Source organism: Chiloscyllium plagiosum, unplaced genomic scaffold, assembly GCF_037043375.1.
Source record: "Chiloscyllium plagiosum isolate Xiang-an unplaced genomic scaffold, Cpla_swu_hap1 HiC_scaffold_52, whole genome shotgun sequence".
Lineage (NCBI taxonomy): Eukaryota > Metazoa > Chordata > Chondrichthyes > Orectolobiformes > Hemiscylliidae > Chiloscyllium > Chiloscyllium plagiosum.
Window position 1 is genome coordinate 11136648 of NW_028270190.1, and position 27735 is coordinate 11164382.

At 43.6% G+C, this 27735-nt stretch overlaps 1 protein-coding gene across 1 annotated transcript; it reads right to left on the reverse strand.

Annotated features, from left to right (window-relative positions):
- Positions 1-2518: 2518 nt before the first annotated feature.
- LOC148134790 (procathepsin L-like) lies at positions 2519-27735 on the reverse strand. The gene is made up of 7 exons (XM_087985415.1): positions 27601-27735; positions 26589-26711; positions 19524-19703; positions 14526-14744; positions 6409-6574; positions 5110-5212; positions 2519-2718 (listed from the first exon to the last, which is right to left on the reverse strand). The coding sequence occupies exons 1-7, from the start codon at positions 27730-27732 to the stop codon at positions 2619-2621; spliced, it is 1023 nt and encodes a 340-aa protein (XP_087841541.1). The 5' UTR covers positions 27733-27735; the 3' UTR covers positions 2519-2618.

Consider the following 27735-nt stretch of genomic DNA (forward strand, 5'->3'; position numbering starts at 1 on the left):
TTTAGACCCATAACATCGTTCATTTTCCAGATGCAATATTAATCATTGAGTGATGTTTATATACTTTGAACTGAATGTCGAAAATGACTAAGTTGTTATCGCTATTGCCTAACTGCTTCTCCACGCTGATGCTCCGCACTTGGCCTGTCTCAGTTTGTAGGATCAGATACAGTACTGCCCCGTTCTTTGTAGGACTAGAAATGCTCAGTTCTCGGAAGTTCTCCCGCGCACTTTACAGGTTTTCACCCCTTCTGACAGCGCACACCCCTGCAATCTATCAGCCTCCAAAACAGCCATCCAATCAGATGGAATGCCGGCTGGCGCCAGGACACGAACTCGTTGCTCCTCACCCCCGCAGCAAGTTGGTCCACAGCAGAAGACAGTTTATTGATCCTTCACGTCCTCAATATTACTAGCCAAAACACCACCTGCACGAAAACCTAGAGAGACTTCCAGACCGACCACTTGAGAATCCATCATGGTACCTACACTATTGTTGGCCACAAAGCCTACCCATCATTTCCTGACCCAGGAGCTGTTATGTTGTAGATGCGGTGCAGTCCAATTTGCATATCATTTCCAGTCTGTCCCTCTAGGACTCCACCATATCACAGGAAGCGAAGCCTCACCAATCTTGACCTGGTTCTCTCTATCCTTTCACCCAAATATGCAACCACTCGTTCTAAATAAAAACTCATCAGCTGGCCTCCACCTTGGAGGAGGGAACCAACGACCAGCTGAATGCCAAAACTGTTGGCATCCCCAATGTGACCCTGCAAAACTGGATGATCCAGGATTATCTGCTGTTCGAGAAAGTGGGCGCATGCACCCTCATCGTTTCCGATTGCTGCACTTACATACCTAACCCCAGTGAGGACGTCAGTAAACCAGCCTGGCATATCCAAGGCGCTACCGCAGTACTGCTCAACCAAAAACCAAAATGGGACCTATGGAACTGGGCAACAATTGTGGCAGTTTTCCTGAGGCATAGCCTTGCTACAGGGATTCATATTAGTCATTACTATCATCGTCGATATCGCACTTCTTGCATGGCTATTAAAATGTGTTTAAATCGCCAGCGTTTGTGCTTCAAGGTGCTACCCCCGTCCCCTTACCATGCATCAATGAAGGCCCACTCGAACAATAACTTTGCAACCGACACGGAATAGGCAGCTTTGGACTCGGACTCCAAATACTACCCAACTGATGCTGGCCCGACCGCGTCAGATAACCCCCTGGTTCTTGCGACACACACCCTTCACCTCAAACCCAGTTATCAGTAAAAACAAATAAAGGAGGAATTGTCAGAGAAAAAAAAAACCTACTCTGCCTGCCCACTACTTGTTTGCAGAAGCCATGTCGGTTATCAACTAAACACAACATACGCAAAATGCCTCAACTTGACCACAATCAGCTAAGTAACAAAACAGCAAAACAAGCCATTTTCTAAACAGCTTCCAGATTCAATGAATACACTCCTTAGATGATCTGACAACAGTATTCCTAGCTCACAATAGCATCATCTCTATCGAAGTGATGCAAGGACATCTCCAGTCTCCTCAAGTACTGAACCACACAAAGCCTAACTGGACTGAGTGACACCTGATTCGACTGAAGATTGCACACCAACCTGCATAAGCATTGAAACGAGGATACTGGAGATGAGCACCTGCACTAGACGAGGAACGAACACCCCTGTTACAATTACATTCATTTTTCCATTTAATACAATTTAATTCATATTGTCTTGGAATTAACAATGCACGACTGGAACACAGATGTAACACTATGCACACTACTTGTATCTACAACACGGGATAGAGAATCCTGGAATTCCCTGTGCAGTGTGTCCATGCTGTACCATTCCTATCAATTTCTATTGCCCATAATATCGTCAGAAATAAACCAGTATTCGTCTATTTCACAGATCTGTGTGTGACCTCTTTTTGTCATGGACGATTCTCCACCAGTATTGCTTTGCCATACATAAAATACTCCGTTTACCAGTTTTTCTGTCAGTGCCAATCAATAGATGAAATTACATATTCGCATTTGTCTGAACTGAATCTCATCGTGACACTCCCAGTCTACAGTCTGGCCAGCTCAACCTGTTTCCAGGAGTGTTTCTGCTTAGACTCTGTTCAATTAAGCCTTATTGTCCTCAACAACCCCATTGCATTTATTCAGTAACTATGCTGGTGTCAAAAAACACAGACTCTTCAAATTTTCTGTGCATTTGTCTACAACGTGGTTTGACAATAGATTTCATAGCAGACAAGACAATTCATTCGGCACAAAGACAAATACGTTCCTTTGGAACAAACAAGCTCTGAAAATGATTGCTGGCAGCCTTTATTATAATGTTGGACATCAGCAGTACATGCAGATTATTGTCTTCTACAAGCTGGAGAATGTATTCACTCTATCATTTACAGTGGCGATATGTATCAATCAGACAATGCCATTGGTTTTATATGTGCAAAAATCGTTATTATTTCACTTGTTAAATTTGCAGCAGACAATTAAAGCAATGTCCTTGAATGAGTCAGCATTAACAGAAATAGTCCGGATTTCCATTCAGCTGGGATTGATGAAGCTCTGTCTTATCAGTTGGCTCGTTACACGACAGGGTACCGCACAAAACTGGCAATTTCACAGTGATTCCCTCTATCCTTAGCAATTTTGATGTACCCGTCTTCACCCCAGTCTGTTCCCCAGCTGGAAAATAAGAAAATCCATTGGTGTTGGAATCCAAACGCTAATAAAAGAGACATGTTTGGAGAAGCATCTGTTTTAACTCTGGTATACAATTGGAATTATTTTAGGGACTGAATTCTGGAATTACTGAGCTAGATAATGAGTTGTAAAGAATAAGTTGCATCAGGCTGGCAAGAGTCAATTGTTTTCTTTTACATCAATTGCTGATCTGTACAGTCCGTATGGACTCACTACAACATTTAAAATGGCATGAGGTGAGATCATTATCAGGGATAGGTCTGCAGCTGGAGTAGATATGAAGGGGAAAGTGAATAGGGACGAGTGAGAGCTTTATAGATGGCCTCCTGGAGATTTCCTTCTTGCCATATGGAGGAGGAGATTTTCTCAGAGTTTTTTTTTACCATCATCGTTCTGAGATTGCCTGCTACAGGATATAGTCTGTGCAGAGCATGAGTTGATTTGGGCACAGGTTACCCAGTGTCTCCTGAACTGCAACGATACCTCGGCCTTAAAATTTGTTCCATATCCGGTTACCCTGCCCAAATCACATTTCCAGCTTTACCAAATTGTTCCAGCACCCATTACACTGTAATACTATCTACCTTATTAAACAACAATGTCTATGTTTTTATAAGCCACCCACATACTATTTCCTCTGGGAAATCATGTAGAAATGTGTGTATGTGTCAGTGTGTGTGTGTCTGTGTCTGTGTGTGTGTGTGTGTCTGTGTGTGTATATTCACCCGAACCACAGGACTTATTTCATCAAACATTTTGTATCTAATCTGGCCCTGAAGATGTGACTGCTTCTTTCAAGCCTGACTGCCGTGATTGTAATAACGGCAGCCAGCGACGCCTCATAGAATAAATCGCTGAAAGGAGACAGACGGTGGTAGTTGATGGAAAATATTCATTCTCGAGTTCAGTTACTAATGAAGTACTACAAGGATCAGTTTTGGATCCATTTTTTTAGTCGATTTTTATATAAATGAACTGAACGAGAGCATAGAAGGATGATGGATTAATATGCGGATGACATTAAGTTCGTTAGAGTTACTAAGGTTGTATGGATTGCGGAGATAGCGAGATAAGCTGAAGAGCTATGACGAAAGGTGGCGAATGCAGTTTAACGTGGAAAAGTGTGAGGTGATTCAGTTTGGAAGGATTCCAATGTAATGGGCGAAGAGTCAGATTCGTGCTTGTGTAGATGAGCACAGAGATCTCGGTGTCGAGGTACATCGATGTTTGAATGTTGCCTCCCAGGTTGCTGGGTTATTGAGACGGCATATGGTGTGTTAGCTTTGATTGTTAGGGGGATTCAGTTTCGGAATTAGGAGATCATGCTTCAAGCCGGACTAAACTCTGTTGCAACCATATTCTGGGTAATGTGCACTGTTCTGGTCACCATATTACAGGAAGAATGTGCATGCTTTGGAACGGGTTCAGATGAGATTTACTGGGAAATCGCCAGTTATGGAGGGAGATATTAAAAGGAAAAGCTGTGGGAGTTAAGGCACTTTTCGTTAGGAAAAAGTTTGAGAGGTGAATTAATTGAGACACATAAGTTAATTAAAATATTTGATAGGTTGGATAGTGAGAGGCTTTTTTCCTTGAATGGCGATGGCTGGCAGGAGGGCTTTAAAATCAACAGTGATAGATATTGGACAGATGTCAGTGGTAGCTTCTTTCCTCAGATTGTTGTCGGGGATTGGAACTCTGCCTGCAACAGTCGAGGTATTGCCACATTTCAGAGTATTTAAATGGTCATTGGTCAGGCATATGGACGAGAATGGAATAATGTTTGTTACATGGGTTTCAGATTGGTTCCACAGGTCGGCGCAACATCGAGTGTTAAAAGGCATGTACTGGGCTGTAAAGTTCTACGTTCCAAAATTGGGGCTGTTATTCTGATCCCATCAGTGCCCTAGTGACAAGTGGTTCGAGCTTTGTCCTTGTATCCCTGTGAACAGTTTGTACAGTTGGGTTTGGGATCTGACTGTGCCGCCCATTTCACCAGTAACTTGTTTTTTTTGTTGTGTATAGCTGTTAATTTTAACCGTATGTTTGTAATTTGTACTGGTAAGTTTAAAAAATGGTTGTGATTCAGGGATAATGACACTCTGATTCCTGCCTCTGTATGAAGCAATCCTTCACACAAGAACTGTACACTTGTAAGTGCAGCGTTACTTGGTGATGGGATACCTACCTCAGACTTTTTTTAGATATCATCTCAGACAGCACAACCATTAAGCATTCAGTTCCAGATAAACACAGTGTTACGTGCTCGCTGAACAGATACACAGTTTGCAGCACAGAGACAGGAAATTCATTCCATGTCACTGTCCCTTCTCCGTCTGTGATCAGGTGTTTGTTATTTCATAGAGTACGGACCTGTTTTTAACCAGCCAATAGTTCATTCCATCCTCAATTCCAAAACCAACCACCAGCACTTCATCGGTTACATATCCATTGCAATTTTCATCATAGTAAACTCCTGTAAGGAGACACATATTAAATGGTTTATCTGTGAAATATTCAATTCGTGTTAATTTAGCTTTGATTAATGAACACTGATGTGTCTGTTTTTTCCTAACTGTCTTCAAATTGATCGTCCTCACTCCGCACCATTACATCTGTTGACTTTAATCAATGTTTCCCAATGACATCGCCTCTGCCATTCTCACTTCCTCTCGGCACATCCTTCAGAGTCATAGAGTTTTATAGCGTAGAAATGCTTCGATCCTTCGATCGAAATCGTCCATGCTGAGCACATAACCTCAACCAATCTAGTCCTATTTTCCAGCAATTGGCCAATATCCCTGTAAACCATTCCTGTTCATGTACCCATCCATATGCCTTTTCTAATGTTGTATTTGTATCACTCTCCACCACTTCCTCTGGTATTTCATTCCAGACACGTACCATGCTCTGTGTGCAAACATTGCTCCTCAGATAACTTTTAAATCTTTCCTTTCTCGCCTTAAACATATGGTCTCTCGTTTTGGACTCTCCTTCTCTTTATTCGTCCCATACCCATTATTGTTTATGAACATCCACAAGCTCACCCTTCAGTCTCTGTCGTACCAGCGAACAAGGCTGCAGCCTTTTCAGCCTCAGGCGAAAGTGAGGACTGCAGATGCTGGAGATCAGAGTCCAGATTAGACTTAATCTGGAAATGCACAGCAGGTCAGGCAGCATCTGAGGAGCAGGAAAATCGACTTCATCAGGAAGGGCTTTTGCCCGAAACTCGATTTTCCTCTTAATCCAGATACAGTGAGTGTCGCGTCTTCAGTTTACAATTAAAAAAAAACGTTGACATGTGCAGTCACTCAGCAGCACATCAGGACAGTTACATCTCACTATCAGTTCTCTTAGCTATAGCACAACGTTTTGAGCTATTTGCATGACTCCGAATGGGAGCAGGTCCATTTCTCATTACCACTCCTGAGCTCAGTTTGTAGCATGGTCTAACTTTAACTCGATGATATCTGACAGCACTGGACGGCATGTAACACGGGGGGAGTGTAGACAGGAACAATGGCAAGGGTCATGGTCCATGGTAAACATTGCAGTAATATTAATGCCAGAATAGTGACAGTAAATGTGTCTGTAGATGTATGATTTCTAATACATTTTCTTGAACAGTCGATATTATGATTCAAAGACATCATCCAGTGCTCTGCGACTTACCTCCTTTATAATGTTGAAAGGATTTCAGACTTGCATTAATCACAACAGACATCGGTCCTATCTCTCTCACAGCTTGTTCCAATGCTGCCTCGCCTCCCCAAACCCATTTGTAGTCAGTGATTTTAGCAGCAATTTTATCTGGCTGAAATCTGCAGTAGTCTGTATCCTAAATTTTAAATAAAATGTTCAAAAGGAATACTCATTAAGATCATAATAAAGCTCTTTTTTTCTTTGCTTGACACTTTTCTGCATTCCGACTTTGGCATCCACTTTATTTTCCCAAACCTGTGCGATATTTGTTCACTACTTGTTGAGAAAAAGGCACATTTTGCGTGACTTAGCACCAAAACAAACCATTTGTTCCAACTCGTCCTCGCCGGTCACATATCCTGACGTATTGTAGTCCCATTTGCGACCACCTGGTCCTGAACACTTCCAATCCATATACCCATCTCCGTACCTTTTTAATTTTGTAATTGTACCAGCCTCCGCCACTTCTTCAGGCAGGTCATTCCATACATACATGATCCTCGGCGCGAGACAGTTACAACTCAGATCATTTATAGGGTTTTCTTGTGTCAAACTTAATATTTATTGCTCAATGTATTCGAAACATTCTACACTTAGACCAAGCAATGGTATTACAAATGACTTGAAATGTGAGAAAATAAAAAAAAGTACTTTGCCTTGACAACTCAATATCCCAATCAAGCTCACCATCGAGTTAGCTCATACAGAAACTACATTTGAACGAGTTGAACCTCTTCACAGTTTTCGGTCGACTCATCTGAAACTTGTGATCATACATTAGTGAATTAAATTCTTCACATACAGATAACCGTTTCCCTTACCGTCAATAATTACATCATAAGAGTCATTGGATTACAACTAATTAGTATTAGTCACAGAACCTATTCAAATATTTCCCCTTTCATCTTAAGGCTCTGCTATCGAGGTTTGGACTCAGATCCCATGGCTACAACATTCTGCTCTTCACCCGCTTCATGTATGTCATGATTTTATAAACCTTGATAATGTCACCCCTCAGCATCTGTTCCTCCGCTTGGAGAAAAGCCCCAGACTATTCAGTCTCTCCCGATAACTGAAACCCAATCCCAGCAACATCCTTGTCAATATTTTCTGCACCCTGTGAAAGTTAACAACATCCTCCCCTGAACAGAGCAACCAAACATGTGTACAGTTTTACAAAAGTGGCCTCACCAATGTCCTGTACAGCTGCAATATGACGTCCCAATACCTGTATCAATGTTTTGAACAATAAAGGTAAATGTGACAAATGCCTCCTTCACCATCCTATCTATCCTCGGCTCCACTTCCAAGGAATTATACACCTACACCCCTCGGCCTTTCTGTAAATTCTTGCATGTTGGAAATGATGGAGTATATTGATTGTCTAAAGTATGGCCTCAATACCCGTGTTTAAACGAAAATTGGAAAATTATAAATATGGTGACTTTGCAGAGTGTTGCTACTGTCTGATGGAGTGAAGATTGTGGTCAATAATTTTCAATTACTTCTCACCAATGTTGCAGTTACTTCAGCTTCAGGACACAGGGCAGAATATGATGCCAACTCTGGGGTGAGATTGATACTGGGAGCGATATTGAAATGGGTGGTTGTGTGTAACAGGAGGGATTGCCACATTCACCCAGATTTAATTCCAAGATGGTTTAAAATGTAGTTGTGGCAGACTGTGTAGCGTTCATTCCCTATTCAAACTTGGCTTGGAGAAGGTGTGATGAGCTGCCTTCCAGAACATTTGAAGAATTTTTGATTGGTACTATTCTGTTCGAGAAGGAGTTCAAGGCTTTTGACCCAAAGTCGGTGACGGAATGTCAATAAATTTCTGAGCCCGGATGGTGAGTGACTTGAGGGGATGTTGCAGGGAGTGGTGTTAACTGTATCTACTGCCCTCCTTGGCGGAAGTGGCCTTCGGTTTGGAAAATTCTGTCTTCACAGCTGTAGTTCGTGGATTGTATATACTGCTATCACTTTGTGATGATATTGGAGGGAATTAATATTTGTGGATTTGATGCCAGACAAATGGAGTGAATGTCCTGGATGGTGTCAAACCTACTCAGTGTCAAAACATAGAACATTGAACAGTGCAGCACAGTGCATGCCCTTCGGACCCCAATGTTGTGTCAAACATTTATCTTAATCTAAGATCAACCTAAATACACACCACTCAAATTGCTGTCATGCATGTGCTTGTCCAGCAGTCGCTTAAATGTTCTGAATGTCTCTAACTTTACGACCAAAGCTAGCAGTGCAGTCCACGAATCAAAAACTCTTTGGAAACAACCTACCTCTGGTATCTTCACTTTACTTTCTCCAGTGACCATAACTGTATGATCTCCCGTGACAGCCTTTTTCCTGGGTAAACGTCTCTGGTTATATTCCACTTCTTTATCCAAGCCATTTACAAAAAAAAACAACAAAGAGCAAAGGCCCAATAACAGATCCGTGCAGGAGTTCACTGGTCTCCGACCTTCAAATGAATGACATCCCATCCACGACCATTTCCTGTCTTCTATCAGCCAGCCAATTCCGTATACAGGCAGCCAAATTTCAATAGATCCTATATCCTCCTAACTTACTGAATGAGCCTGCCGTGGGGAACCCATCTAATACCTTACTGAAATCCATATACATTCTATCCACTGCTCGACCTTCATCAACCTGTTTCGACCCATCGTCAAAGAACGCAATAAGAATTGCGATGCATGACATGCTCCTCAAAAAGCCATATTGATTTTCCTTAATCAAAAATCATTGTCCAAACAATCCAAAATCCTATATCTGCGATCTTTTTCCAGTACCTTACTGACCACAGACGTAAACCTACCTAGACAATAATTTCAGTTTGTTTTCACCTATTTAATTCCTTGAAGAGAATTACAATATATGCCTCCCTCCAAACATAAAGAACTACTCTTGTGAAGGGTTTGGATTCAAAGATCATTGCCAGATGTGCTGCAATCTCACTTCTCACTTCTCGGAGGAAATGTGGATAGATCTGATCCCGCCCTCGAGATTGAATCATACTCACGCTTTCCAGAATTTCTACCATATCCACATTCTAAATATCAATCTGTTCAAGCCTATTAAGCTCTTCCCCAGTATTTTCTCTATCATCAAGCTCCCTCTCTCTCATGAATACTATAGCAAAAAAAAATTCGTTTTGATCCTTCTCTATCTCGCCACGCTCGATGCTTAAGTTCCCTCCATTGGCTTGGACCCAGCTTAGACTCTCTCAGATCATTCTCTTATTCCTAATGTACGTGTGCAAAACATTTGGATTTTTCCAAATCCTTCCCGCCAAGGCTTCTTCATGCCCCCAACCAGCTTTCCTCAGTCGATTTTGAGTTCGTTCCTTTCGACCCTGTAATCTTCAAAATTTGCGCTAGATCCCGCTCTTTTGCTCTTGTCATCCAGGGCTCCTTTCGTTTACAATTCCACACCGGTCTCATTGGGACAAAGTTATTCAACACAGTAAAAATAAGCTCCACATTTCTGTTGTGCATTTCCGTAGAACAATTATTCCTAATTTACACTCCACAGGTCCTGTAGAAGAGCAGTAAAACATCCCGTCTCCAGATTAAATTCCCTCTCATACAGGAGAAAGTGAGGACTGCAGATGCTGGAGATCAGAGCTGAATATGTGTTGCTGGAAAAGCGCAGCAGGTCGGGCAGCATCCAAGGAGCAGGAGAATCGACGTTTCAGGCATGAGCCCTTCTTCCTGAAGAAGGGCTCATGCCCAAAACGTTGATTCTCCTGCTCATTGGATGCTGCCTGACATGCTGCGCTTTTCCAGCAACACATTTTCAGCTTCCCTCTCATACAGTCCGTTTCTATTCCTCCCCATGTCGACCGCAAAGTTGTAGCATTAATGCTCTCTGTCAACGAAATGCTCTCCCACCGAAATATCTGACATCTGGCCTGGCGAATTGCCTCGCAGCAAATCCAATATGGCCTCCCCCAGTTGGCCTATCTATTTATTGAATCAGGAATACTTCCTGGAAACACCCAACAAAATCATATCCATCCAGATAGTCTGCACCACGGATGTTCCTATTAATATTGGGGAATTTCAAATTACCCTGATCAGCAATTCTGTAAAATCTGCACGTTTCCGAGATCTACTGTCCAATCTGTCCAATGTTTATAGTAGACAACCAATAAAATATCTGTTTCTTTCTTTGTTGTCGGAGCTGCAGTCATCCAGGGAAGTGGTAGTATTCCAACATATCCTTGCCTTTTGTTTAGTTGACGGAAAGGCTTCAGAGATGTTGATAGTGTGCGATTCAGTGATGGGTAAATTATCTCTCTTGTTGGATTTTGTCATTGCCTGGCACTTGTCTGGTGAGAATGTTATTTGTCATTTATCTTCGCAAGTGGAGATATTGTCCACACCTTGCCGCATTAGACACAGATTTCTTCAAAATGTGATAAGAAGGGCTTATGCCTGAAACGTCGATTCTCCTGTTCTTTGGATGCTGCCTGACCTGCTGCGCTTTTCCAGCAACACATTGTCAGCTAAATTCAAATGGTGCTGACAATCGTGTAGATATTCCCCCTGCTTACCTTTTGGATAGAAGATCACTGACGAAGCAGCTGAAGATGGCTGTACCAAGAAGGCTACACTGAGGAACTCCGATCGAAATGTCCTGAGCAGAAAGACATCAAATAACTGCAAACACCTTTCAGTGTGTTCGATATAATTACAACCAAAAGATTTTTTTTCTTCCAATTCCCATTCACTCCAGATTTTCTTGGGCTCCTTCATGTTACGTCATGCCTTGATGGAAAGGGGTGTCATTCTCACTTTAACTCTGGGGTCAGGTCGTTTCCCCAACTATGGAGTGTAAAATAGGGACTAAAGGTGTAATGAATCACAAGCCGAGTATTCGTGCTGGAGTCCAAACTGAGGCTGCCAAATTGGCAATTTATAATACTGAGCAGTCCTGATCCCAATGCCAATATAATTCATTCAGGGTGAGTGAGGTGCTCAATATGAGAGGTCAACGACATGAAAATGTGTTCAGCATTGCTTGTAGATTTAGGGGTCGGGAAAATATCAAGTACCAGTTGAGGAAGGGTACACCTGCTGTTATCTTACCTCACTGCACCACACCCCACCCCAGCCAAACACACCCCGATACAAAGCTGTGTTGTGATCGTCACCTGCCCTCCTCTCACTCAATCACTTACTGTTGGTCTGTTACCCAAGATCAATACCAGCCCTCAGGTTGTTGCACTAAATGTTACTGCCTGCCTGTTGAGCAGGGCCACTGGCCTCTGGCTGGTAATGACCACTCCTTGGCGCTGTCATTTGTGCAAAGCCCTCCTCTTGTCCAGCTCAGTGCCCTTCCCTGTGGCTTCATGAAAAGAGGGGACTCTGTTAATGTTGACTCGCCAGCCAGTGAGTGAGGGGCCATCACCTCCATAAAACATAGCCATATAATAGGTTTAGTTTAGACCGATGCCCAGTTACCAGATCATGTCCGCCTGTCACATGACGAGAGTGTTTCTTTCATTTAGTTGTTTCTTTGGCCAATGAAACGCTGGATTTTGGAGAGCAGAGTGGATGGGCAGACAATGGACTTAAAGTCTGCATTGTCTGTGGCCTCAGTTTACAACAGGAACAATTAAGCAGTGTTGACACAAACCCAAAACAAAAGCAACAGCTGTCCTGGATGATAACGCACAAGTCATCTACAATGAGTCCAGACATGAGAGTGTGGAAGAGCTGGGGTAAGAACTTGAAGAATGAACTGAAAAACAAGTTGAAACTGTGTGACATTGAGACAAAGAGCTGGGATTTGCAAGCAAGAGGCTGATCCCAATCAAATCCAATACGCGGGGCAATTGTGACGTGTAGAAAGACAACAACAGCTTCTGGAGGAACAACATCAACTGTAAAGCAACTTACGCAAAAACGTCTCCTGAGTATAGATTCAAGCTAAGTTTCTTAATTACTCACAATATGCCAAATGTCAACCCAGCAAGTTGCACGGTAAATGATATTCCTAAAGAGTAAACACCTCTCTTAACAAAGGACCATATTTACACACAGACTTAACAACGACATGAGCACATAATTCGAAGATTTCTCATCAAATGTTCATAACTTCTTATAGCTCACACTCCAAACGTAACTTGTTCCTTTTCATGTAAAATTGCAACTTATATTAGAGTGACTGACCAGCCCGATGGGGCATATGGGAGAAGCAGACAGACTAAAAATAGTTACCTTTATTCCTGACTCTTCAGATCTGTCCATCGCTGTGTTAGGATGTGAACTGTTATAGTGAATGGTGCACGTACCCGTCTGAAGGACAGAACATGCGGAATGTTCCGTTGATTCAGCTGAACGTCATATCCACATGCTAACTCACAGTATCATAGTATCCTCAGAGTGCAGAAAATGCCCATTCGGCCCTACCTTATCCCTGTAACCCTGCGTCTCCCATGGCTTAGACACCTAACTTATAATTCCCTGCGCACTATGGTTAGTTTAACATAGACAATCCCCCTAACCACCACATCTTTGAACTCTGTAAATGGTGATCATTAATTCACAGAAATGGAAGTACTCTTAACTCCTCAGACACATTGGCTGAGGGTACGAGGTGTTGGGTCAAGATGTAGGAGAGCATTCCAAGATAAGGTTGAGATGACTGGGAGTGCTGAAAGATTATATTCTCTCAGCCTTCTTAATACTACTTGTACAGTGACACTTTCAGAAACCTGAGGGCAGACTCTCAGGGAAGGATTGACACAGATCCAGCATGGCAGATCCCATTTGAAAAGCGCTGCATTCCACGGTCTATTGCCATGGATGTTGGAATAAGTCCGTGCTTTTGTAAAGCACCTAAGGATTTTCATTTGAGTTATTTACTGTCACGTGCATATTCTTTGCACATACAGTGACATGTGTTGTATAGTGTTGCCACGCTGCAGCACCATCTCAAAACACATTTAAAATCACAACATACAATATAAAGGAGAAAGAAATGGAGAAATAAAGAAAACGTCCAACTGCATAGTCCTTGCTAAGTGCTCCATCATGGACATGCTGGTCAGGCATGTGTCCCCTTCTCTATCACCGTCGGAATGAAAGTCGCCCAATGTTTGGCAGCATCTTGACTCCGCTGATGCCTTGGTCAAAAGGAGGCCTTGATGGACCTCACTGATGCTGCTAGGCATGACATTGGTCCAAACACGATTCTGTTGTTACCACGAGGCTGCTTTCGACATCGGTTACTAATGCAATCACTGCAGTTGCTGCCGGATCTTGTACTGTGCCGAAGCTCCATTGCTGCCTCCATGAATCTGTGATGGCGACCTGCACTGACAGGTACCCAAACTCAACTTCTCCCCATCTCCATGAATCTGTGCTGGATACAGATCATGACAGGAACCCGAAAACACCTTTCCCCTCCCTCCATGAATCTGCGCTGGATAGCGACACTGACAGAACCCAAACTAATCTTCACTAAATTATGATGGATGCAGGAATAACAGGAAACCAAACTCACCTTTTCTGCCTTCATGAATCTGAGCTGGATACAGATACTGACAGGAAACAAATCTCACCTTCGCTCTGCCTCCGTGAACTTCTGCTGGATACAGACACTGACAGAAAACTAACCCACTTGCACGCTACCTCCATGAATCTGTGCTGGATGCAAATGCTGCCAAAATCCCAGACTCACCTGCACAGCTAATTTTGTGAATCTATGATAGATACCGACATTGCCATGAACGAAAACAGAGCTCATCTGCTCCTGCACGAAACTGTACTGGATATGGACACTGCCACGGACGTAGACTCATCACCGCCTGAGCAGCCATGAATTGGCGTCAGGGCAGGAGCCATGAGGAACCCAACCTCTCTCGGCCATCTCCGTTGTGAGTCCGTGCTGCTCGACTCACTCACAGATTTCGCTGCTCTTCACCAAGAGGTAATTAAAATAAACTCCAAGAAAACTTGCAAGTGAATGCAGACAGGACAGAAGAAATGAAATAAAACGAAATGAGAATGAACCCCGACTCCACCACAATCTTACTAGAAGTCTTGGGGATTTACCTTTCCTGTGTAAGGGTAAGTTTCCTCAGAGTTGATGCCTTGAAAATCAATCACTTGATCAAAGCCGTTCATTGCCGTTCCAGTAGAGCATCCGTTTCTTGGTTCCTGACAATCAATCAGATTCTGTTCACTGAGAGAAACCAGGTTTCCATGCCTTTTTGCCCACTGTCCTTCTATGGCACCAGTTGCACTGAAAGCCCAGTCAGAATGATATTGACCCTAGTGTTGACAGAAATATAACCACATTAAATCATATTGATCGAAAAACGATAGCCAGTTTGCATCTGCATTCATTTGGAACACCGTCTCACACTAATGCTCTTAGTCTAAATGTTTGTTCAGGTTTCTCAGAATTACACGAAATCTGTGAATATCGGTGTGCCTGGGTTCGGATTTGATTTGATTTATGTATTGTAACGTGTCGCGAACAAAAGTGAAACCCTTTGTTTATGAGCAATAGAGGCACATGATAGTATGCGAGAATGAAAAGATCAAAAAAGACTTGGACAAATGGTACATTGTAGAGAGTGGGCACAAGGCAAATTCAATGTAAGCAAGACCAGTATGATTTGAGCTAGAGAGTCTCATAACCGTCTAATAACAGCTGGGGAAAAGCTGTTCCTGCACCTGCTGGTGGATGTGTTCAAGCTTCAGTATCTTCTACCTGACGGAATGCATGTAAGGAGTACATTACCGGGGTGAGGTAGGTCCTTGATGATTTTGCCTGCAGTTTCGTGGCAGCGAGATGTGTAAGTGGAGTTCATAGATAGAGTATTCGATTCTATGATCGTCTGGGACTCGCACATAACCTTCAGTAGTTTATTATGATCCTGAGCTTCGCAGTTGCCATACCTGGCCTTCTGCACCCAGACAGTATGCGCTCAAAGGTGCAGCTGTCGAAGTTAGTGAGGGTCCTTGTGCACATGCCAAAATTCCTGAGCTCTCTGGGGAAAAAGAGGTGTTGTTGTATATTTTCCAACGGCACAAACACATGGTATTTTCCGGAAAGTTTGTCCATTTTGGTCAGTCTAGGAAATTTGACATTTTCCATTCTCTCAACCTCATTCCCATTGATGGAGATGGAAGCGTGTTGTTCTCCTTTCCTTCTGAAGTCAATTATGTGTTATTTAATTTTACCGAAATTGAGAGAGAGAGAGAGACGCTATTCTCATTGCACCACGTCAATCTCCCTTCTGTCTTTTCATTAGTCGTTGTCAAATTCCCCTCCTGTTACAGTGCTGTCGTCAGTGAATGTATAGATGGTGTTCTTTCGGAATTCGTGGGTGTAAAGGGAGTACAGTAACTGGTTGAGCACTCATTATTGGGGGACGCAAGTGGTGAAGGTTATTCGGGAGAAGGTGCAGTTGCCTATCTTCAATGATTGGTATCTGTGGGTCAGGCAGCTGCGGATCAACTTGCAGAGGGTAGAATCATGACCAATGTGACAGGGTTTTGAGTTCAATGTGGAGAGGATAAGAGTGTTGAAGGCAGAGGGGTAGTCAATGAGCAGGAGTCTGACAAAAGTGTCCTTGTCCAGATGTTCCAGGGGTGCAGGGCGAGAGATATTTCACCCACTGTGGACCTGATACTTTAAAAGGCAAATTTTAAGTGACCGAGGCAGGCTGGGAGAATGGAGTTGATGTGGACCCTCACCAGCTTCTCGAAGCACTTCATGATGATTGTGCTCAGGCCACTGGTCGGTCCTCATTAAGGAACAATGCATGAGTTTTGTTTCCTCACTTACGAAGATGATGGTGGACTTCTTGAAGAAGGTTGGGACTTCAGCTTGTAGAAGAGAGAGTTTGAAGATGTCGGAGAATTTTCCGCTAGCTGGTCCACACTGGAGCTGAGTGCCTGGTTGGGACAGTATTTGGGCCAAGCAGCGTCCTTCGGGTTATTCCCAGGAGGACTGATCTGATTTCTACAGCAGTGACTAACAACTTGAAGCATTGACATGTTAAAGGATTATTTGATGATGCAAAGTCTCCTTACTAGCAAAACTTGTCTCATTATTCAATTTCCCCTCTTGACAAATTCACAAAATGCATTGGCTATCTAGGGAACATGGCATGGCTCTCAGAGAGGGACAGGATGAACGCTGTTTCCGATTTGTTACAAACGACCATGGTGTTCGATCAGACCAAATAGCATCTCAGGGCAAGATGCACAGGCTCCTGTTGTATGGGCTTGCCCATGAACTTTGGCATCTGGCATTTTCTGGTCCCCAGTCCAGGGATCGACCATAGTCTGGTGCGGGGGCGGGGGGGGGGGGGGGGGGGGTGAGGTGGGGAGTTGTATTTGCGTCTGCAATCCAGAGACTTGGTTTCAACAGTCCTTTGCCGACAAAGTGACCAGTTCGGGGATTGGGAACTTTTGTCACAGGAAGAAGAGTTTGCAATTCTTCACCTCTGAGGGCTGTGCGTTAAGAGGTATGGGAGATTGCAGTTGTGCGCGAGGATGGGTGATAACAAAATATGCAATGGTGAATAAAATGAATCTTGGATGGGAAGGGATTCCATAAATTTGTTGGATGAGGTATGACGGTATTTGCAGCACAGCCTTACCTCTGCAAACCTTGTTCCTCTTCCTTCCACATATGACATCAGGCTCTCAGTACACACATTGATCCTATGTGACCATGTCGTTAGGCATCATGGTGCTGCAGTTATATTAAGCCTTCTCTCCACCGAGAGAGAAACAGCCAAGTGGAAGGTCAAGCTGATACCACTTATCGAAAAGGATCAAATAACGTACGAGGTTTGTCACGCTTGCCACTAAACCTCCCTTTCCTCCATTGTTTCAGATTTAATGAATATCAGTTACTGGGTTGGGCAGGAAGGATCGGACTCCTTGTTGCTGCCTGTTAGCCCTGCAGTGGTTTGTTCAGTCAGCCTCGCAGCATTTCTGTCTGGCGGGGATGAGGAAGCTCTGACAATGATGAGCAGAACTGGGCAGCAGTTTGCAGGTGGAGGCTCAGCCACTTCTATGACATCTTGAGTCTGGATCTTCGGTGTGACCTGTGTGTGCTTCCTCCTCCAGCAAGGCACTGTCCCTATTACTTGTTATTACAAAGTGGCACCTCGACTACAGGCCCGTGGAGCAGTGGTCGATGGGTTACAGCTTTGTGCCCATGGCCAGCAGAGGCTGGGGTTGCTGGGCCTGCTTCTCCATGGCCACTGCGAAACTGTTCTTGGAGATTAGATGATTCATTCATTGGGATATCTGGGTCCCCATAGTGTATCTGCATCCCTGTCGTCTTTCAAGTGTATATCCCTGTCTGCTGCATCTGCTGCTTCCTGGTACATGTTGATATTTGCCGACACCACAGGGTCTCTTCTGCCCGTCCCGGGTCGCTGGCAGCCCTCTGAGTTCTGTGACAAATGACACAGTGAGGTGCTAACCAGACTGTGCTCCCACACCCTCAATAGCTCACATTCCCAGGAAGCTGGTGGTGTGTGCTGGACGCAGCCTTCCTGATATTTCATCTGAGGCCGCAATGCTTTCATGCTCAGAGAACGAGGAGGTGTCTTCTTACCCTGCGGAGCTAGAGTAAATGCTGACAGAACCGGCAGACCACGAGAGACAGAAGTTTCTGGGACCAATGCAAAGATACACTGAAGAATTAATGAGACTGACAGAGTGCTAACAAAGGAGTGAAGAATGGTATTTTCTCGCTTAGTGGAATGTGGGTGTATCATGTTTTCTTGTGAGAAACAAGAGTTACTCCTCACAGGTTGAGGAATCTAGTGTTAGACACCTCTCCACCAATCCAAGAGGTTTCTGTCCTCCAGTGTTCCCTCTTCTCCTTGAATGACAGAAAGGGAAGGATTGAGTGAGAGATTCAAGTTTTGCATGGTTCTTGGTGTTGGTACATGGCGGGAGGTATTCCAAGGTAGTGAAGTTGAAATGCCGATGCGATGTTGGTTTGGAAGATGAGGAAGACGTCAGTGACAGCATGAATCTGGGTAGGAGGGGGTGCTGGGGCTGGGATAGAGTGAGTCGGAGGGAGAAGGTGGGTGGTCACAGAGATTCTGACACATCGCATTCTTACGGCACTGTTGGTTGTTTTTCTGTACCATTCTCTGGCATGTTCGAAAGCATTCCTATCTGAGCAGGGCAAGGTTGCCATGCTTGTGCTCATGTGGGTGCACAGCAGCTTTTTTGTGATGGCTCAGCTCCCAGGATATCGGGCACTAATCAGGAATCTATTGAATTGTTCCGGGAATAACGTGTGGGAAGATTAGGCTCGAATCGGATATGCGAGATGTTATAGCTGCATTGACGTAGCTAACGAGATGGTTTTTACAACGATAGTGAGAAATCTCACTGAGTCTCATGGTGGTATCCCTCCTAAACATACAATGCAACTGACACTTAGAGAATTACAGTATAATCCGATCTTTTACAACTCCCATTTGTACACAATACTTCATATACTTACCAGTAGGCTCTGCCTTCCTGTCGATCAGCCTTGTCAGGTTGGAGAGCATGATTGAGAGAGGTACAAAGCCCAACAGAAGTGAACTGTGAACGTGGTTTTAAAAGTTGGGGTGTCGAGCATATGATCGAATATCCTTTGAATGAGACTGGTCATGTTATCACAAGGAAGCTTGGCATTGCAGTTTGCAACATTACCATTGTTGAGTTTTGCCAATGTACATTTAAACTAATATTTATTATATCGGAATTGTACTGGTAGACTTCAATTTTACAATTTAATCTCACCATTGAATTTGTTTTTGAAGTAAAATTTCTATAGATATTATGAGTAAAAGCACGAACATTACCATTGATACATATACCATGCTCCCTTGCCTGACCATAACCAACACCAGGAAACAAATGCAACAAGAAAGCAGGAGAAGCAATTTAGGTTAAAAATGATCTACTGAAACGGAGCCTTTCCTAACAATTCCTACAAGCTGATCATAATGTCCAATCCTATTGAGAAATTAATGTCTGCACTTAATAATCTTGAGAGCTTTTTCTGATTTTTACCTGGTTTTTCACTGGAGTAACTAATCCTTCTCTACGCCAGTCAACAGTTGCAGTTCTCAATTCAATGTGACTTTCTTCAGATTCACGACTTTCATCTCTTTCATCAGTTTCAATTTCAGTCATGTTGACAGCTTCGATTCGGAGAAATCCATTCATGAGCTTATTGAACTCTTCATTGGTCTGAAAATTCAAACACATTGGTGAAATGATTGACTTTTAGTGGTGATTATGTCAATAACGTAAGAGAGCTACATTCTACATATTCGCTGACATGAGCATGAAGTGCGATGAAAGCAATGAGGGCACTCGTTAATCGTGTTTAATCTTTGACTGAATAAATGAGCAGCAGGCAAAGAAGTGGCCATCCATTTCGTCCGAATCCAATATAAAGCTGTGTGAGAAACCTCGAGCAGCTCAAATATCTCTGTTCGATTGTTCAATTACCAAAATGGCAGGAGCTTTATACATGTGTTTCATTTCGCAAGAATCAGTTCGATAGTCGTCTCTGATCATTAAAACCTGACAGGTCAATTTCATCATGGAAGGATAGGTTAAGTCTCCTCAGATTGGTGGGGTTTATTGGTGTTTGAGATAAACCTTCCCAATCAGGAGGATTACAAATTTCATCAATTGCCTGACCTGATTTCCGGATAACACGTTGGCCTTGAGTTGGCCTCATGGCCCTTGGACCATTAGATTTAGATGCGAAACTCAGATTGTTCATTTTCATGAAGATACTGGATTGGAATGGTTAGAAAAGGACCAGATTTGATGCTATCCATCATCACATAACTTATCATCCGGAACTGTGGATGTCTACATATCAAACTGAGATTGCAGACTGGTATTGAATCATCTTGTATCTCTTTTTGATGGGTAGGGAGGGGTATATGTCGGTTTGAAAGTGGATTGTATATGTCCCATCCTCTGAGTAATAAATTGGGCCCTAGGTACATGCAAAAGTCCGAGTTGCGACTGCCTTTTTGCAGGCTATATGGAGCACGCCTTGTTCCAGTCCTACTCTGACCCCTGTCAAAGTTCTGTCTCTGATCCATTGATTGTTGCTTCCTACTCTCACCCAGAATTAGAAAGAGTAATCAATTTTACTTCGAATTTCCACCCTTGTCCCAACTTCACTTGGAAAATCTGAAAATCTTCCTTTCCTTTCTTGATTTTAATGTTTCCATTTAAGGGCTATACCATCGACTGTCTCCCACAGTTACGTTGAACTACGTCTCCTCACACCCTGCAATCTGCAAAGATTCCATTCGATTTTCCAGGCTCTCCACCTGTACTGCATGTTCATTGGTGTCACCACCCACTGGGGTGTTTATCCTTACCTAAGGACTCCTCTCAATGCTGTTGACAGGCTGTCTTACTCAGTTTGCGCAATTGTTTCCTCACCCATAAGAACATAGGAAATAGCAACATGAGTAGACTAGTGGCCCCTCCACCCTGCTCCATCATTCCATTCTGATTGACCCAAAATTGTCCATGTTCCCGTTCCTTCATTTTCATTGTAACCCTTGATTCCCCTACCGCTTAAGAATCTCTCTCAGATTAGGCATACAGAGAGGCCTAGTGTCATAGAGATGTACAGTATGGAAACAGACCCTTCGGTCCAACCTGTCCATGCTGACCAGATATCCCAACCCAATCTCGTCACATCTGCCAGCACCCAACCCGTATCACTCCAAACCCTTCCTATTCATATACCCATTGCAAATGCCCTTCAAATGTTGCAATTGTGCCAGCCTCCACCACATGGTCTGGAAGCTTGATCCATCCATGTACTACCTACTGTGTGAAAACGTTGCCCCTTAGGTCTCTTTTATGTCATTTCCCTCTCACCCTCAACCTTTGCCCTCTAGCTCTGGATTCCCGATCCCAGGGAAAAGAAATACTTTGTCGAATTATCCTATGCATGCACCTCGTAATTTTGTAAACCTGCATAAGATCACTCCTTACCCTCTTACGCTGCAGGGAACACAACCTCAACTTGTTCAGCCTCTTCCTATCGCTCAGTTCCTCAGTCCTGCCAAAATACTTATTCATCTTTTCTGAACCCTTTCAAGTTTCACAACATCTTTCCGAGTGAATTGAGACCAGACTTGCACGCAATATGCCAACAGTGGCCTAACCAATGTCCTCTACAACAGCAACATGACATCCCAACACCTGTATTCAATAATATGACAAATACAGGGGAGCATAAAAAACGCTTTCTTCACTTTCCTATCTTCCTGCAAAGACATTCAGGCCTCAGAGAGAAGGATTTCCTCCACACCTCGATTTCAAAAAGCTGTTATTGTGATTCGATGATGTCAATTCCGAGCCTCTCTCATTCACGTCAACATCATCTGTGCACTCACCCTTTTAAACCAAGTCAGAACATATAAATTTCAAAGGGATCACCTGTCATTCTTATAAACCCCATTCAGTAAAGTCCCAACCTGATTAGTCTTTCCTCGCTGGACAATATTTGATGCAGTTGTTCCCCTCCATCCCAGAAGAAAAATAGGATTATTTCTGTCTTCACTTTCTACCATCCCATTCTCTGTTTCTTTTTTAGCGAACAAATCGTCTACCAATGCCAATATGTTACGCACTAAACCATAAGCTGTTATTTTGTTTAGCAACAGCTGATGTGGCACTGCATGACATGTCTTTTAAAATTGCAAGTGCACACAATATATCGGCTTTCCTGTGGTAAAAAAAAAGTTTTGTCTCTTTGTTCACTTATTAACATTTGTGTGCACATAGGTCCAGCAAGTTATTAAAGAGGCAAAACAAATATTTGTCTTTAATGCAGGGCAAAGACAGTATCAAAGTGGGGAAGTCTTGTTGCCATTGGACAAACACAGAAGGCACTGTGATGAGCATTGATTTCACTCGTTACGGAGGAATATTTGGAAGGAAATTTGAAGCTGGTTAATCAAAATTATTCCTACGAAGAAGAGGGTTATCACAAGAGAAACATTTTCACAGACTGGGCTCACTCCACAATAAAGTTGAGGAGAATGAGTGCTGATCATACTGAAACAAATAAGATTCGAGGGGGATTGACAGGGCAAATGGTGAGAGGATGATTTTCTTGATGGGAAATGTGAGAACAGAACCAAGGCCTGACGTAGTCATTGTCGCTATTATTTACTTATCTATGCGACTTAACTCTGTGATCTGCCTGTATTGTTCGCAAGACAAAGCTTTTCTCTCTGCCTCAGTACATGTCACATTAATTTCAATTCGATTCAATTCAATTCAGTTCAGTTCAGTTCAGTTCAGCTCAGTTCAATTCAATCCAATTCAATTCGATTAATGTATTTTCAATTCATGGAATGCTGGTGTAATGTTGATGTCATTAGTCACATTTTTTTGAGATGCCAAGAATTGGGGAAATTACCAACTGTCCTGAGGAGCAATAATACAGAGAGAAGGATCATGTACTTCAATTTGATTGGAATGCAGACACGTTTAACTGCTGTGAGATAATGTTTAGTCAGCGACAGGTAGGGCGGAGCCAGAGATCCAGCAGACTCAAGAAGAAAATTGATGCCGAAGGGAGCAGCTTCCACAGTACAGAATGCAACTCCGGCTTCCAGACGTCATAATGGACAGCATCTGTGAAGACTTAACAACATAGAGGTGTATCCATAGTGTGACTGCCGTCTATAGAAGGAGCCCAAGCCAGCCAGTGTTAGAACATAGAACATAGAACAATACAGCACAGAACAGGCCCTTCGGCCCACGATGTTGTGCCGAACTTCTAACCTAGATTAAGTACCCATCCATGTACCTATCCAAATGCCGCTTAATGATTCCGACTCTACCACTCCCACGGGCAGCGCATTCCATGCCCCCACCACTCTCTGGGTAAAGAACCCACCCCTGACATCTCCCCTATACCTTCCACCCTTCACCTTAAATTTATGTCCCCTTGTAACACTCTGTTGTACCCGGGGAAAAAGTTTCTGACTGTCTACTCTATCTATTCCTCTGATCATCTTATAAACCTCTATCAAGTCACCCCTCATCCTTCGCCGTTCCAACGAGAAAAGGCCGAGAACTCTCAACCTATCCTCGTACGACTTCCTCTCCATTCCAGGCAACATCCTGGTAAATCTTCTCTGCACCCTCTCCAAAGCTTCCACATCTTTCCTAAAGTGAGGCGACCAGAACTGCACACAGTACTCCAACTGTGGCCTAACCAAAGTCCTGTACAGCTGCAACATCACTTCACGACTCTTGAATTCAATCCCTCTGCTAATGAACGATAATACTCCATAGGCCTTCTTACGAACTCTATCCACCTGAGTGGCAACCTTCAAAGATCTATGTACATAGACCCCAAGATCCCTCTGTTCCTCCACCTGACTAAGAACCCTACCATTAACCCTGTATTCCGCATTCTTATTTGTTCTTCCAAAATGGACAACCTCACACTTGGCAGGGTTGAACTCCATCTGCCACTCCTCAGCCCAGCTCTGCATCATATCTAAGTCCCTCTGCAGCCGACAACAGCCCTCCTCACTGTCCACAACTCCACCTATCTTCGTATCATCTGCAAATTTACTGACCCACCCTTCGACTCCCTCATCTAAGTCATTAATAAAAATTACAAACAGCAGAGGACCCAGAACTGATCCCTGCGGAACTCCACTTGTAACTGGGCTCCAGGCTGAACATTTACCATCTACCACCACTCTCTGCCTTCGACCGGTTAGCCAGTTTTCTATCCAATTGGCCAAATTTCCCTCTATCCCATGCCTCCTGACTTTCCGCATAAGCCTACCATGGGGAACCTTATCAAATGCCTTTCTAAAATCCATGTACACTACATCCACTGCTCTACCCTCATCCACATGCTTGGTCACCTCCTCAAAGAATTCAATAAGACTTGTAAGGCAAGACCTACCCTTCACAAATCCGTGCTGGCTGTCCCTAATCAAGCAGTGTCTTTCCAGATACTAATAAATCCTATCCCTCAGTACCCTTTCCATTACTTTGCCTACCACAGAAGTAAGACTAACAGGCCTGTAATTCCCGGGGTTATCCCTATTCCCTTTTTTGAACAGGAGCACATCATTCGCAACTCTCCAGTCCCCTGGTACCATCCCCGTTGCCAGTGAAGACGAGAAGATCATTGCCAACGGTCCTGCAATTTCCTCTCTTGCTTCCCACATAATCCTAGGATATATCCCGTCAGGCCCGGGGGACTTGTCTATCCTCAGGTTGTTCAAAATGTCCAACACATCTTCCTTCCTAACAGGTATCTCTTCTGGCTTACCAGTCCATTTCACACTCTCCTCTTCTACAATACGGTCCCTCTCGTTCGTAAATACTGAAGAGAAGTACTTGTTCAAGACCTCTCCTATCTCTTCCGACTCAATACACAGTCTCCCACTACTGTCCTTGATCGGACCTACCCTCGTTCTCGTCATTCTCAGGTTTCTCACATACGCATAAAATGCCTTGGGGTTATCCTTGATGCTATCCGCCAACGATTTTTCATGCCCTCTCTTAGCTCTCCTAATCCCTTTCTTCAGGTCCCTTCTGGCTATCCTGTATCCCTCCACTGCTCTGTCTGAATCCTGTTTCCTCAACCTTATGTAAGCCTCCTTCTTCCTCTTTACTAGACATTCAACCTCTCTCGTCAACCAAGGCTCCCTCACACGACCATTTCTTTCCTGCCTGATAGGTACATACATATCATGGACACGTCGTATCTGCTCTTTGAAAAAGTTCCACATTTCCACCATATCCTTCCCTGACAGCCTATGCTCCCAACGTATGCTCCTCAAATCCTGCCTTACAGCATCGTAATTTCCCTTCCCCCAATTATAAAATCTACCTTGTTGTGCGCACCTATCTCTCTCCATAACCAAGGTGAAAGTCACAGAATTGTGATCACCATCACCAAAATGTTCACCCACTAACAAGCCCACCACTTGTCCCGGTTCATTACCGAGTACCAAATCCAATATGGCCTCCCCTCTGGTTGGACAATCTACATACTGCGTTAGAAAAGCTTCCTGGACACACTGCACAAACACCGCCCCACCAAATCTACTTGATCTAAAGAGCTTCCAATCAATATTTGGGAAGTTGAAGTCGCCCATGACTACGACCCTGTGGCTTCTGCACCTTTCCAAAATCTGTTTCCCAATATGTTTCTCCACATCTCTGCTGCTATTGGGGGGCCTATAGTAAACACCCAACAAGGTGACTGCACCTTTCCTATTTCTGACTTCAGCCCATACTACCTCCAGAGGCAGATCCCCCTCAAACTTCCTTTCTGCAGCCGTTATACCATTTCTAATTAGCAATGCCACCCCCCGTCCTTTTTTCCCACCCTCCCTAATCTTACTGAAACACCTGTAACCAGGAACCTCCAACAGCCATTCCTGTCCCTCATCTATCCACGTTTCCGTGATGGCCACAACATCGTAGTCCCAGGTACCGATCCACGCCTTAAGTTCACCCACCTTATTTCTGTTACTCCTTGCGTTGAAGTATACGCACTTGAGCCCATCTCTGTGTCCGCAAGTCGTCCCTGTCAGTGCTACCTTCTCCACAGCCGCCCTCCAGTCTTGGGCATCCTGACACACAGCTAGCTTACTTGCTGGACTACAAGTCCGGATCCCATCCCCCTGCCAAATTAGTTTAAACCCCCCCGAAGAGTGTTGTTTAATGCAATTTAGTTGTACAGAATCTGATCGTGCAAGTGAGCAGAAATTATCGAATCAGGGGATTGTTAGTCATTAGAGTTCTCTTCCGCAGAGAGAAATGTAGACTTGAGTCATTGAATATACACAAACTTGAGAGAGATGTTTTTGATTTCCAGAGGAGTTACGGGTTATAGAAACCTGGAATGAGAAGGAAGGAATCAACAATTTGGAGTAAAGTGAGATCAGTCATTGAGTGTACTGAATGAGTGAGTCAGCTTGGAGGACCAAATGTCCAAGTGCTGCTCATGTAGCTGAATATAACTTCACAATTATATTGCTTCACAATTTCACAATGACCAGCATCAAATAGATCTCAGACGATACATCCTGTACACACCAGAGCTGCAAATTTGTTCATTCCCACTTTAGATGTGTGTTTTCCCAATGAGTGTTCGATGTTGTGTTTTTCGATGTATCTCATATTGTCCTCCCATGTCATTCTCCTGTAGCTCTCCTCATCCTGAATAAAGAGATTAATATAATCAGGCTGCAGCATCTTTCATTTATAAAATTATACAGAAGCATTAAAAATCCGCTTGTGAAACCTGAAAGAACATTTTGCTGTCAGGGTCCATCCTCCCACCCAAAATTATTAATCAGGTTCCCCTCACCCCACTCAAAATAACGCGCCCATAGCAAAACCTGTCGAGCTGCCAGTCTGAGAGATTCATGCTAAAAGTGAATTAAGAATAAAATAGCTGAACAAGAGGATGGTTTAATCGACCGTCATGAATGACGTTGACAATGGATACGTTCTCTCTCCTACCACCTGTCCCAGTCTGAAGTCAGATTAAGCCAGTGGCAGGCAGGGAATTCAATAAGCCACGTCCTTGCGAAAAAGCCGAGGCCAATACATGGGCAATTACTGTGCATGTATATACCTTCTTATCCTGTTGTGTGAGAGACCTGCCTTAAGCTGCCAGCATAGTAAAATCAGTGTCGGCAAAGAGACGCTTCATTGAATGGGCCGCTTGAGATAATCAGACGGCTTCCCCATCCCTCTGTCTCCAAGTTGCCAACTTACAATTGCCTCTTCAACACCAAGAATGGATCTTAATCTTCTAGAGACAGTTTGTGGTCTTTGTAGTAAATCCAACAGGACTGCAGCGGGATCCTAGTAAATTAAGATACACCAAGTCGCTACTGATTCACTTTGTGTTTGATCAGTTCTCTAATGAAGTTAGAAACTTGGAGAATACCCATTGAATTTCAAGACCAATATTTTCTCAATGTCACTTCACTCAACAGGTACCTGTCATTGACTGCAACTACATATTCTCAATCTCTGCCAATTGTGTGCAGATCATTCCTATTCTGAGTGAGCTTAACATTACAGACTCTCCTTTTACCTTGGTGTACTGGTTCCCATGTTGTGATTTCCAATCTTTCCAGTCTTCATCCAATTTCGAATCAAATGTGCCTGTTGAGGCTGCAGCCAGAATAGATACCGCCACACTGCCCAGAAAGAGCCAGAAGTTCATGAT

Coding starts and splice junctions, on each gene's coding strand:
- LOC148134790 (XM_087985415.1), bottom strand. CDS start 27,732: ATGAACTTCTGGCTCTTTCTGGGCAGTGTGGCGGTATCTATTCTGGCT. Junction 19,704..26,588: donor TGAACAAATTTGCAGCTCTG/GTGTGTACAGGA, acceptor TTGAATTTTCAG/ACCAATGAAGAGTTCAATAA. Junction 14,745..19,523: donor TTACTCCAGTGAAAAACCAG/GTAAAAATCAGA, acceptor TGTCAACACTAG/GGTCAATATCATTCTGACTG.